Here is a 14,607-nt window from a genome sequence, read left to right as displayed (position 1 = left end):
TACTCTTTGCGTAACACGATTTAGGTGTTCGTCCCGCAGGCTGCTGAGTCAACACGTTGTTTCCGATTGTAAACATACTGACAAGAGCCACATGTTCACCTCTCCAGATCTATGAAATAATATTTAAGATCCAAATTCATATTCAAAACGACTGTCATATTGTTCAATGTCGTGTTCAATCGGCTGTCCGATCTGCCACCCGTTGTACGCGACTAGCACCTTTTGAAAAGACGGTCCAGATGAGTCCCAATATTTTGTGTTTTGTTTGACATCAGTTTAATAGATCATTGTTTATACTATTGGCTTGTTCTCACCACGGAATAACAACAAAGCTATTGCAACATTGCTGGGGAACTGTTACATACCCCAGCATAACTGGTCACTGGAAAATTTCTTCAGGCAGATATTTGATACCTCTTAAATAGACCTAACAGTAACCATAAGTTTGTGCCACTATTAAAATTTACTTGGCATTTTAAAATATGTTTTATCATTCGGACATCATGGATACTTCAAGTCAGATACCCTGTGTTGTAATTATTAATTGCATATCCCTTAGTAAAAATGTAAAATTGTTTTCACTTGATATTAATTTATATGCCTTGGCCTGGTAATGAACTGTATACTTAAACAAAGTGTAAATCATGAAAATAAATATTCCTGATGCAATAATGTTACAGGTGTAATTGTGGTTGCTGTGTTGACATTCAGTCTGAGGTAGAGGAGCTGTGTTGTCTTGGTGTTGCTCCTGTCAGGAATACGCTTGATGACACATCTACCTGTAACAACTACAGCTGCATCACTTACCAGATAAGTCTCAACATAGGTCAAGGTATTAATTTCATTTTAAGGTCTGGCAAGTAAAAAAACTCTCGTCACTCACGCTCTCTCATTAATAGGATCGATGTAAAGCATGGTTAAAAGTGGACCTCAAGTCTCCTAAAACATCACTTTGTGGGTCGTTAGCTCCTATTTATTATCAATCAAGCCGTATGTTGTTGTCTAAAGTACTCACATGCCCCACCCCTGTATATCCGGGCTAGAAAAGGTCTACAGCAACCCATGCTTGTCGTAAGAGGCGACTAACGGGATCGGGTGGTCAAGCTCGCTGACTTGGTTGATTGCATGTCCTCGTGCAATTGCGTGGGTCGATTTTCAACTCAACGCCATTCAATATGCTTATCACATGTGTTCGGTGTTTCAGAATGGTTCACACAGGAGAAGAACGCAATTTACCTGATGTCTTGGCGGGTAAGGATGAAGTGGCACCGGCCTTAGAAGAGGCACAGAGACACACACAGGAGACGCCCCATCCCACAGGTAGATAGGCTTTCGGTGTTTCACTGTATATAGGCATAGACAAAGATGCATTAATGCTATGGATGTCTAAGATTCCTTTGTGATTGTGCTTGCTTAATTAATCGAGAATGGATCAATATAATGATTACTTTTAGTGATTGACGCCTCAAGAGGGGTGTGAAGACAAACAGTTATAAAGTTACCTAGCTTGAGTTTTTGATGTCTTGGACGTTATCGTATGGAGTTGTTGTAATGCGCTTGTAAGATATCATTATTCAAGATTTGATTAGTTTTAGAAAATGTACACAATGTGGCTTCATCAGTTCAGGATGAACAGCTGTGCACAACAATGACGACAGGGGCGTCAGGAGGGTATATGGATGGATCCAAACTGGCAGGGTCTTTCCTAGTAAGTTCTGCATGGAATATGCACGAGTCCCCAGGTTATAACTAAACAACAAATCATTTTGTGGTTTTCAGCATCCGGATTAATATTTGTCAAATAATATCGCATAGCTTTGATGGACGTGAACACTTTTATCAAATCAGATCATGTGATATATTTTTAACATCAATGTTTGGGGGATTTGCTATTCATCAACAACGTTTTCTAACCATAAACAAGTTTAGTTTAGTTAAATGTATTCCGTTATTCAACTATTGATGGGCTATTACTATTACTGTACCTTTTGCAGAATAGTGAAATATGTATTTAAAGTGCACAGACTATCTTTCCATGACCACAATAGTATTACACATGATAAACTTCTATTACAGTACTAAATCAAAAGTGAATTGTTACAGGAATTGTTTTAAATGGAAAACAACTGCAATATGGATAACATTTCAAAACATGTTTACGGCTTGCAGGAACGTTTTGTTAGAGATTGGCTAACACATATTTAAGTCATTGTCGGAATCGTACAATGGACTATTCGTTTAGCATTTTTTTATGATTATGAAAATGGTGTTGTAACTTGGTGTTGATACATGTGATATGGTAATATTACTGATGTTATTGAGATAGATGGACTAACAGTAATGCATTATGTTTCCAGGTTGTAATACATTGCAAGATGCAGACATGCCCATGAAGCAGATAAAGGATCTTTTTGCTCAAATTAAAACGAGCGCCACCTCTTATGGGTGTCATGTATTTGCACGTGCTATGTCAAATATTAGCAATAACACCTTTGTTTTATGTGATCTTGTACAGACACATGAAAAGTGATATAAAACGTGATATCTTAATCCTTACATTTTCTAATGCATTTTACCCCTATTGTCAGACAACCTAAACTGTGTATACATTCTTTTTTCATTTGTTAGTTTATTTTTATATTTATTACATCTTCTTTGTCATATGCCTTTGATGTTATTAGCAATTTGATGTTATTGAAACCATATGGCCTCCCCCAATCCTGTGTTCTACGTTATTCTATTATGATGAGCACACTGAATCCAACCGCTGGAGAAGACGCCAATCGCAATCTATGTGATAGTAACTTCAACTTTACTTGATTGGTGACAAATTTGGTCAAGCATATTTATCATAATGGAATGGAGAAAAGTACAATGGATGAATATTCTAGGATTGGAATTGCTCTTAGCCCAGCCAGCACATATATGCCTTCTTGTACATAGCTACTTGTATTAATAAAACGTGTATATACCCCAAAGTACTGAGTTGGTGTTCCTTTTTCCCTCTAAGAACTTTGATCACGTGGGGCGGTGGGTGGAGTGTGGTGGTTAAAGTGTTCGCTCGTCGCTGAAGGCCCGGGTTCGATTCCCCACATGGGTACAATGTGTGAAACCCATTTCTTGTGTCCCCCGCCGTGATATTGCTGGAATATTGCTACATGCACTCACTCACTTTGAACACTGAAACGCCGAAATTGCTTATTGATATCAAAATGTGTCAGCCCTATTTATCACCTTAACTTCTGTCATAGATAGCATAAGTATGGTTCTATTTGTAAGACAAAGGGTGAACTAAAATCAATCTTTGAGGTACTATAATGAATCATTGTACGCTTTAGATTTAAATTATTTTATAGAATTCATTCTTTTAACAAATACATGTATTTTGCATTCATAATAGGACGTTTTAATGTTGTAAATAATCACATATTTTAGTCATACACAGATCACAGCAAGCAAAGATTCGTTTATCGTCTTTTGAAATGCTGGAATATATATTCCCTTTGTTATGGGCCTTCCAAGTAGAGTTTTCAGTTGTATAGATATGTGTTATTATATATTATTATTATATATATTATATATATTACATATTATTATATTGTATATATAAGTTAAATGAACATTCAAAATTAGATTTTTACTCCACTATAAAGTCAACTTTCGCAACTCATATACACCAAAGAGACCAAAGGAGCTGTTTAACATTATAAAGAATTGGAGAATTACAAATTATGAAAAATATAGGTAGGCGGGAGGGTGTATCTAGGGTAAGTATGCCCAACCTATGATATTTTAAGACACATATTTTCCCAACAGTAACTTAAAAAATGAGTACTCCCTCAGAACTTTGGGGCACGGGTGGCCCAGTCGTCTAAGGCGCCGCCATTCGCTGTGCAGAGTTGCGTCCTTTAGGCACGCCAGAAACCTATGATTGTGGGTTCGAATCCCGGTTCGCCCCGATTATGTTTCTAGGTTTGTCAGCACCATACCCGTGCTCGTGGGTTTCACCGAAGTGGTAAACGTCTGTGACCTGCATCACTTCGGGCTTTCCTCCCACATTAAGCTGACACGCCGTGATATAACTGGAATACTATTAAAAACGGCGTTAAACCAAACGCACTCACTCACTCAGAACTTTAATACAAACGTCTACCATTGAAACCTGGTCATTATGTGCTAAATACATGAAAGATGCCCTATCTTTACGTTCTTCTTCATTATTATAATTCTAATTGCACTTTATTTGCACTCTGTGCCTCTTGTTATTGTACCAGCACCAGTATATAACACATGTATCTATATTGTACCTGGGCCTGTGGCCTTTATACAGAAATAAACTTCTTCTTCTTCTACTTTGTGCACTGTTGTCAAATCTCTGGTGGTCAATCGGTATACTTGGTCTCTGTAATAATATGCTTAAAGACCCTTAATTATGCCAGTATCCACTGCAAAGGTGGCATCATTGCCAGTTAGTTTCTGAACTTCAGCTAGTTATAACAAAATAAACAATAGAAGGCATATTTGTTTGTGGGCACGCATCTTGTGTTAGTTTGTTTATCTGCATAGATACCATGTCGAAATTCCGATTCCGACAATGGAACTAGTCCGCCATGTTCTATAACAATCAAAGCCAGTAACTGAGGATCACGTTTTGATATGTTTTCGTTTTCGTAATGGATCAGTTTTGGTCAGGTACCCTCATTTTGTTGGGTGATGTGACTGATTTTCTGGCCACATGTTATTTGTGGGTATTGTGTTGCACATGACAACGAACTTGTTGTTCAATAAACATGTCTTTGGCTACTTTGGCTACAATTGACACATCACCTTTTAAAGTGGTGATCCTTATCAAATATTGAGTAATATACATCGGTACACATCTATGATATATTTCTGCCATGACGCATATACTTATATTTAATATTTCACATCGAATTTGTACGTATTAGATTGCTACATTTATTATACGTACATACCTTCGACAGGTTCAAGTATTATTCTGACAGACAAATTTTGAGGTGAGGTGAAATGGGGTTTAACGTCGCGTCCAAGATTATTGTACTGATATTGCAACGTGCATGTACGTGTGTGTGTGTGGGGGGGGGGGGGGGGCTGCGTGTATTAGTCCGGACTGATGCCGATTTATAGTGCTAGCTCACTGAGATACCATGCCACAGGTTAACATGAATACGCTAGTCAGACACAGTATACTGACTCCGAGCGGACCAGTCCTTGTTTTAGCCCCTTATTGCCGAGAGCCAGAGGGTAACAACAAGTACCATCTTTTAATGTCTTATGGTATGACGCGGCCGGGGATCGAACCCCGGACCTTCCGCTCTCCTGGCGGACGCTCTACCACTAGACCAAGGCGGTCGGCGAATTTTGTTATCACAGGCACTTTGTTATCACTGTTAGGGCTGTCATATGTTGCGATAAAAGGCTGAGGGTCCTACTTAACAACCCGACCCCAGCGATACGGTTATCCTGACCCACGTGTTTAAATACAGAGACACATGCCCTGGCTTTTCCCAAATGAGTACGTTCCCCGGGAGAGAGTCGAAGCTCTATGTACGGCATATGACATCAAGGCCTTATCTGTAAAACTACCTTCACAATCGTATCCTGTTCATTGTGCATATATTTACGCAAATGTTTGTGTTTGTGTTTGGTTTAACGCAGTATTTCAGTTATATCACGCCATATCAGCTTCATGTGGGAGGAAATCCAGAATTCGAAATATTACAGGTAAGAGCTGCGATATGGTGCTGACAAACCTAGATACATGATCAGGGTGAATCTGGATTTTGAGGTGGTGAGGTGAAATGGGGTTTAACGTCTCGTCCAAGATTATTGCACTTATATAGCGACGTGCATGTTCGTGTGTGTGTTTGTGTGGCTGCTTGTACTAGTCCGGACTGATGCCGATTAATAGTGCTAGCTCACTGAGATACCATGCCGCAGTTTAATATGTACTAGTCCGGGCGGACGCTCTACCACTAGACCACGGAGGCGGTTCTGGATTTTGAACCCACGATCCCTGGCACGTCTAAGGGACGCAACTGTGCACAGCGAATTGCTGCGCCTTAGACGACTGATCCACTTGTGATTTTAGAAATATCGACTCGTTTGGAATGGAATAGCATTCACTGAAGAAAGACGCTCTGTGCATCAAAGCTAATTAATACATATCTGTTACGTCACTCTCTTGTTTAAACTATCTATTTGTTTCACTGCTGGACTTGCATGTCAATTATCTACGCCTAGATAATATTGAAATGACATTTAAATTAATGTACACTTAAAGGAATTTTCTTTCATATGGACGCTCAATGGAATATTTTAAAGTTTGTGTCGGGGCTCGACGTCTGGGGCGTATCACAACGGTGTGAAACTAACTATTCAGTACTTTTAAATATTAGTATGATCATTAAAAGCTTAGACATTAATATGTATGATGTTGTGGAGCATTGTGTTAGGTATAGATATTGTCATGACAAAGTAATTAGATAACCTTTGAGCCCACCGGGTTCGGTGATTTCATTTTCAGGAATCGAAAGTTAATCTTTATGTTCTTCTTTAATATTCATATTTGTCAGGTATGTCAGATATTATTTATTTATTTTATTCATGCATATTTCTACTATTTACCGATCAAAGTATATATTTATCAAGTAACGTTATATCAGCTTATGTGTATTATTAACCATGACTCATGAAAATAAAAGAATGGGCATGCCCAGCGTAATATAGGTTAACCGCGAGGAAGGGTTTTCCCCAGGTGATATTTGTAGAATGCACCCACATGTTGCACCCATGAGATAAACGAGCGTCACAAGTAGTTTACAGTACGGGGTAGACCTATAAAATCATTCTCAATTGTCATCAGGTTGTGGAGACCGCCTCTGTGGTCTAGTGGTAGAGCGTCCGCCCGGAGAGCGGCAGGTCCGGGGTTCGATCCCCAGCCGCGTCATACCAAAAGACGTTAAAAGATGGTACTTGTTGTTACCCTGTCTGGCGCTCGACATTAAGGGGCTAAAACAAGGACTGGTCGGCTCGGAGTCAGTATACTGTGTCTGAGTGGGGTATTCATATTAAACTGCGACATGGTATCTCAGTGAGCTAGCACTATAACTCGGCATCAGTCCGGACTAGTACAAGCAGCCACACAAACACAAACACGTACATGCACGTCGCTGTATAAGTGCAATAATCTTGGACGAGACGTTAAACCCCATTTCACCTCACCTCACCTCGGGATGTGGATGATGTTCAAAATTTGAATCAAAGGTTTTCGGATCTTGCTGAGAGCGTTGAGAATGCATTGACAAGAATCGCCGATATACAGGCGACATTGAAAAAACAAGCAGTACATAAGAAACAAACAGAAACGAAGGTTGCCGCTGCACCATCAGTCACAAATGAGGGAAGAACGGAGCCAAACACTGCCGCAAATGCTTGGACGTGAAAACGTATTCGATGTTTTCATCATCATATCTGCACATATGAGATACTTGTTTGATCACTCTTTCGCTATGCTTTTATTTAATTATCTATGATTGAAGTAGTCAGTGATATAGCTAACTTCCAAGGCCATTGTTATCCGCAACGACAAAGTACACGTGATACTACTGCATACCGTTTCTTCTAAAGAGAAGGGGCGGTCGGGTAGCCTAGTGGTTCAAGCGTTCGCTCGTCACGCCGAAGACCCGGGTTCGATGCCCAACATGGGTACAAAGTGTGAAGCCCATGTCTGGTGTCCCCCGCCGTGATGTTGCTGGAATATTGTTAAAAGCGGCGTAAAACCATACTCACTCACTTTTATCAACACATCTCAAGCGTTATTCAATGACTGTTGTGATATCTTTACGATAAAGTAAAACACCATATACACATAGGTCAATGTTAAAAATGTTATAAAGAAACGAAGTAAAGTATAACATTTCCTGCTGTGCGTGTGCGTGTTAATCACATGTAGTTCATTATAGCATCGGACAGGCAAGCATTCCTTTCGATAATGTAATGTATCGAATTGAGCTCCGTGACATGGTATTCATTTAAGAATTAGGGCGGTCGGGTAGCCTTGTGGTTAAAGCGTTCGCTCGTCACGCCAAAGACCGGGGTTCGATTCCCGACATGGGTACAATATGTGAAGCCCTTTTCTGGTGTCCCCCCGCCGTGATATTGCTGGAATATTGCTAAAAGCCGCGTAAAACCCTACTCACTCACTCACATTTAAGAATTGACATTCACTTTGTGTGAGTTCATTGGAGTATGAACCTTCGTAGAGTGAGGGCCGAACTGTATGAACGTCGGAGCTACTTTAAATAATAATTGTATTATTATATGTTGTTCTTATCATTATTTACCCGTAAAGATCCGGGATAGAAAAGGTCTTCAGCAATCCATGCTTGCCATAAAAAACAACTTTGATTGTAAGAAGCGATTAATGGGATCAGGTGGCCAGGTTCGCTGATTTGATTGATGCTTAAGCTTGTCATCGTGTCCCAATTGCATGGATCGATGCTCATGACATCAATCACGTGATTGTCTGGTCCAGACTCGATTATTTACAGACCGCCGTCATAAAGCTTGAATATGGCGTTAAACAACAAACAAACAATTCTACCATTACTATTCGTAATACAGCCTCTTTATGTTTTACACAAGAAGAGGCTAAATCCCTATTTTAATTGTTCCGATAACTGTTATAGTGTTAAATGTTATTCCGGACGATGAAAAGCAGCTGAAAAGACGTAGCGCCTCGGGCTATTAACAGTCCTGTATTGGACTATAAGAACATGAACATATTCTGAGCGCGAGCCCACTGCTTGTATGCTGAACGGGCCTCGGTCCTTTTTTGGAGTTTGGATAAAAAAGGTAATGGGGTCTGAGACTCAAATGAGTCATGCTCCCAAATGACCCTCAATTGATTGCTCATCCAGGTGACAGTTCGTGGTTATGTACACGGCAGACGGATCTATCTTTATACCTGCTTTGCTGTTTTCACTCAGGATTTCCCGTACACCTTTATCAATAGACTATACAAAAAGTTCCAACAAGGAAGTCGACTTCGTTTTGTTAGTCGTTTGTCAAACTACTTAATAAGCAACAATATCAGTGTCAAGTGAAATATTACCCTTTTCACGCCTCTAATATATCTGAATATCACTGAGACCGCCTCCGTGGTCTAATGGTAGAGCGTCCGCCCGGAGAGCGGAAGGTCCGGGGTTCGTACCCCAGCCGCGTCATACCAAAAGACGTTAAAAGATGGTACTTGATGTTACCCTGTCTGTAAACATAGGTCAATGTTAAAAATGAAATAAAGAAATGAAGTAAAGTATAAAATTTCCCTCTGTGCGTGTTGCGTATTCGTTAAACACATGTAGTTCAATATCGCAAGCATTACTTTCCGTAATATAATGTTTTCATGAAGCACAGAAGCTACGTGGCATGGTATTCATTATAATTTAAATACTAATTGTATCATTATTTGTTGTTCGTATCATTAACTACCCTTGACGATCCGGGGTAGAAAAGGTTTTTAGCAACCCATGCTTGCCATAAAAGGCGACTATGCTTGTAAGAAGCGACTAACGGGATCGGGTGGTAAGGCTCGCTGACTTGGTTGATGCATGTCATCGTATCCCAATTGCAGGGATCGATGCTCATGTCAATCACTGGATTGTCTGGTCCAGACTCGATTATTTACAGACCGCCGTCATGTAGTTTGAATATGGCTGAATTAAACGTTAAACAACAAACAAACAAATCTTACCATTAATATTGGTGATACAGCATATTCATGTTATTCAAAAGAAGAGGCTGAATCCCTATTTTAATTGTTTCGATAACTGTTATAATTTTTAATATTATTCCGGATGATGAAAAGCAGCTGAAAGGGGACTGTGAGAACATCAGCATATTCTGAGCGCGAGCCCACGGCTTGTATGCTAAATGGGCCTCGGCTCTTTTTTGGAATTTAGATTAAAAAAAAGGTAACGGGGTCCGAGATTCAAATGAATCATGCTCCAAAAAAGACTCTCAATTGATTGATCCAGGTGACAGTTCGTGGTTATGTACACGGCAGAGGATCTATCTTTAAACCTACTTTGCTGATTTCACTCGGGATTTCCCGTACACCTTTATCAATAGACTATACAAAACGTTCCAACAAGGAAGCCGACTTCGTTTTATTAGTTGTTTGTCAAAATACTTAATAAGCAACAATATCAATATCAAGTGAAATAATACCCTGCTCACACCTCTATATATCTGTATATCACTGACAAATGACATGTGCATATCGCTTATGCGTTTCAAAATAACGTACTGTGTTTAGACTACATAAAGGTTACAGGTGGATCACGAGTGTATGCAGTGATATCAGCACTGCATCTGCATATACAGAGTATCTATTTTCAATGCCAACAAAGGGTAGTTAGAAATTGATCATTAATAAATAAGGACAGTGTTTGTTTGTTTATTAATCTGTTGTCTGCACACTGGCTTCCATACATGCTCTGAGGACTCTGAGGACACAGGGCCTCAGAAACCAGAAAAAGGAGACTTTACAGGAGTGTACCCGAGGCAAGGATGGAGAAGACGGGCACAAACATGGAATACAATAAGGTTGTAGAGCTGCACCCAAGGTCCGAAGATGTGGAGAGGTCTGTGTCTTCAAGAGGCTTACCAGATGGTTAGTACTTAAACACATTATGTACCTAAAGTTACGACAGCAGATTATGTTTTTACTTTAATAGATGGCATACATCCTCTAATTTTGTGCATATTTACATGTACATTTGAATTGATCGTGGAGATATTACAATGTTTTCGAAGTGAAAGTAGAAACAGAGACAAGCTATAAGTTCTAATCATGGATTCAATATATGATGTTGTAGAATCAGGTCGGAAATCGGGGGTCCCAGAAACCTCCATCCATGGTGTCCAAGGAGGCTCAGTCGAAACTGCCAACACGGGTGGAGTAATCCATGGTGGGATGGGCAACACGTGTAAGTACTGGTACTTGAGACATTGTAATACTTAAATATATAATTAACGTCAATGCCAGAGATCAACCTGTCTCTGTTATCCATCGAAACAGATTCCATTAGGCGTAAAAGGCAAATGGCAGTGAATATTATATGAATGCATCACCGCAAATCAGATGCTTGCGAAAAGGGTAAGCATGTCCTGCTCCATTAGTAGCACCCGCTATTTACACCATTTGCGTATAAAAGTAAGTGTGCGTTTGTTGCCTAACGCCACACAGCTGTACTCCCGTTAGGCCATGCCATGACTATGTATCAATCCCGATGTGTAACACTGACATTCTTAATTTCAGATAATCACGTCTACTTTCACTTTAATGGAATTGGGTCACAGGAAGACAACATTGCCCTCAAGTCAAGGCTGGGTAAGTGATAGATAAGTGCACAGTGTCATTTCCCTATCGTATATATGAGTGAGTGAGTGAGTATGGTTTTACGCCGCATTTAGCAATATTCCAGCAATATCCCGGCGGGGGACACCAGAAATGGGCTTCACACATTGTGCCCATGTGGGGAATCGAACCCGGGTCTTCGGCGTGACTAGCAAACGCTTTAATCGCTAGGCTAACCCATCGCCCCCTATCGTATATATGGATGTTCCCTGTGAAGTACGTGTGCAGTGTGTTCTCAAACGCATCCTTTGCTATTATCACTGCTGTCTTATTGTCCAGGAACCCGTGATGATTGTATTAAAGACACATCACTGACAGAAAGGAAATCACGAGTCCGACTTGACAGCGCAAGTGAAAAACACGTGATGGTCGAACATCAGGACCAACAACACACACGAGACGCTGCTGCAGAGTCTGGCAATGACGACCATCATCTCGACAACAGCAAACGTAAGTGAATCCCAGTTGTCTGTTCAACATCTTCCAGAGGCCGATTTCGGACGATTGCAGAATTTGCAAAGCATGTCAACTCGGCGTCAACAGATATTTTCCAAATCTCTTCAAGTTTTTGATCAAGGTGCTCACGTGATTTGATGCATTTCGCGAAGTAAGACACGTTTTATAACAATATTGATCTTGATTATCGATCAGATCGTATGTGAGAGTAGGAATCTTATTGGTCCATAGGAGGGATATAGAAGGGACATAACTTGTAATAGTCGATGGTGGCGCTACAATCGAGCCCAGGAATTCCAGCCTAGTTCGGCAAGGGTGGAAACTGGCCTTTTACAGTTAGTTAACGCTCTTGCCTCGGCAAGATGTCTGTTCAGTAGATTGATCTAGGTACCTTGTGGCACGACATTGGGTGTTCTGTTGATAGTTCTAATTTCAGGATGTAATGATAAGAACATTTTTTATATCATTTCAAACCGGATAATATTGGGATCAAATGTTAAATGAATGTGATTGGCAATTTTATGCCAATCGATAAAATTAACGCATTGAATTTGTAATAGATTATGTGATGGGCAGTTTTATTCTGGTTTTTTTATTCATCCTGTAAACACTCGTTCTTCATGTACATACGCCTTGTATGTGTTTATGTCATGCAAGTTCTTCCAACTTTGCTACATCACCATAGGCATGTGGTGCTTGTTTCAGCATCCTTCTTATCCGTCCTGTACAATACTATGGGAATATTGTTTCGAACAAGTGACGAAACTCAGGTAAGTACGTACAGACTATTCACACAAAAACGAGCAACGAGTGAATCAGTGTCTCAGCCTCATGATATACATAATCAGTTACCTGTGATTTCGATACGTTGTCAAGCTAAGTATAATGATAATGTAATAATATGCTTACATATAATGCATATTACAAATCCGCCAAATCCACACCCTACATCGATTATTTACAGACCGTCGTCATTTCGCTGGAATATTGCTGAGTGTGGCGTAAACAACAAACAAACAAACAAACAGTAAATTCTGCAGCTACTAATCCTGAATGACAATACATGTACACATCGAGGCATTGAGGATGATTAAGTGGGACATCCTCCTGAACCTGAACACGAGTCGTCAAATCTCGACGTTTGCAATTTAGTGGGAAAGAAACAGAAACTAAATAAAATATTTATTATATAGTTGAATAGTATAATACTTTTCTAAGCTATCCTTGCAATACACTACTCAGTGTTTAACACTTAATGATGATTGTTCCCATATACTTTTTAGCATATTATTTCATTTCAGCTTGAAGAATGTATGCCTTGTGTAGAGCTTCGCAGGCCTGGTTTGAATCTTCAGTCCAAACGTCTTTCAGTAGACAGGTGTGATGTAGAAACCGAATGTGGGAATACAGACGACCTGGTGGAAGGTGACTGGGTAATTGTGTCACCAGAAGGAGAGAATGCATCATGTTCCAAGCCTGTTCTTCACGGGGAAAGTCCCGATAAATCTTCAGATGCTTGCAGTATTCCTTACCAAGTCCGTGTCAATGAGCTTGCTACAATTCGCGTCGATGTTGACAATACTGACCATGCAGGAATGCCTGTTCAAATCCCATTTGACACAGGTGGAAGCCATCTGAATGGTGGCACCGGAGGTTGCGCATCTGCACAATACGCGAGCAGCAAGCATCCGGATACAAAGGACATCCGACTCGGGAATCAGGTCAAGGAATGCACGACTGCACATGAGAATATGGACTTCAAGACAGGTGGAGATGGCACACCAACACGGGACGCCGCTGACGGATGCTGGACTCCAGGAATGGTTCCATCTAGACACGTCAACCGAGAGACAGAGGGTAGGGAGATGATGCTGAAGCACCTGCTGGAGCAATTGAAGCAGGTAGATGAGCGCGACCGGCCCATTGTTCAGGAACTTTTGAATAGCGTCATACATCATGGAAAGCATCAGTCAGAGGCACTGCGGAAACTGCTACCGATGCTTCGGAGCATGTCACGTGAGATAGCACCTGGAGTCCCCATCCGTCATAACCAGGTGGTGGAAGATTCATGTGTCAGGTTGTTCACAAAGGAACTGACAGATATAGAGTGTGATCTATCTCAGAAAACCGCAACGAATGTAGCAAACTATATTTTAACAATTGGGAGAAACAACCCGAAATCACTGTCGGAAATTTGCAATGAGATGGACCGTCTAGATCAGATCAGCTATGAATGAGACCTTTAATGCAGAATGACATTTCCTGTACCACGTGGTATGATTTATGCGCTACGGCAATTCGATGTCACTATATATAATATCCCATTTTCATGTAAACTATATAATGTGCCACGAAAATGCATCATGAACCATGTCATATGTACCATGTCAAATGTACCATGTAAAATGAATCATGTACAATGTCAAATGTACCATGTAAAATGAACCATGTACCATGTCAAATGTACCATGTAAAATGGACCATGTACAATGTATCATCTCCCATGTAAAATGCACCATGTATACGTAAAATGAATCATGTACCATGTCAAATGTACCATGTAAAATGAATCATGTACCATGTCAAATGTACCATGTAAAATAAATCATGTACAATGTATCATGTACAATGTCAAATATACCATGTGTAAGGAATCATGTACCATGTCAAACGTACCGTGTAAAATGAACAATGTACAAGGTATCATG

General features: G+C 40.2%; 1 protein-coding gene across 1 annotated transcript; it reads left to right on the top strand.

Annotated features, from left to right (window-relative positions):
* Positions 1 to 10,520: 10,520 nt before the first annotated feature.
* LOC139465829 (uncharacterized) lies at positions 10,521 to 14,136 on the top strand. The gene is made up of 6 exons (XM_071247764.1): positions 10,521 to 10,696; positions 10,902 to 11,012; positions 11,345 to 11,416; positions 11,723 to 11,893; positions 12,605 to 12,669; positions 13,201 to 14,136. Exons 1-6 carry the CDS (start codon positions 10,594 to 10,596, stop codon positions 14,134 to 14,136), a joined length of 1,458 nt encoding a protein of 485 aa, XP_071103865.1. The 5' UTR covers positions 10,521 to 10,593.
* Positions 14,137 to 14,607: the final 471 nt, after the last annotated feature.

The sequence above is a fragment of the Haliotis cracherodii genome, unplaced genomic scaffold (genome assembly GCF_022045235.1).
Source record: "Haliotis cracherodii isolate W230 unplaced genomic scaffold, xgHalCrac1.p SCAF_18, whole genome shotgun sequence".
NCBI lineage: Eukaryota > Metazoa > Mollusca > Gastropoda > Lepetellida > Haliotidae > Haliotis > Haliotis cracherodii.
The sequence above is the reverse complement of the archived record's forward strand: the minus strand, read 5'-3'. Positions and strand labels throughout refer to the sequence as shown.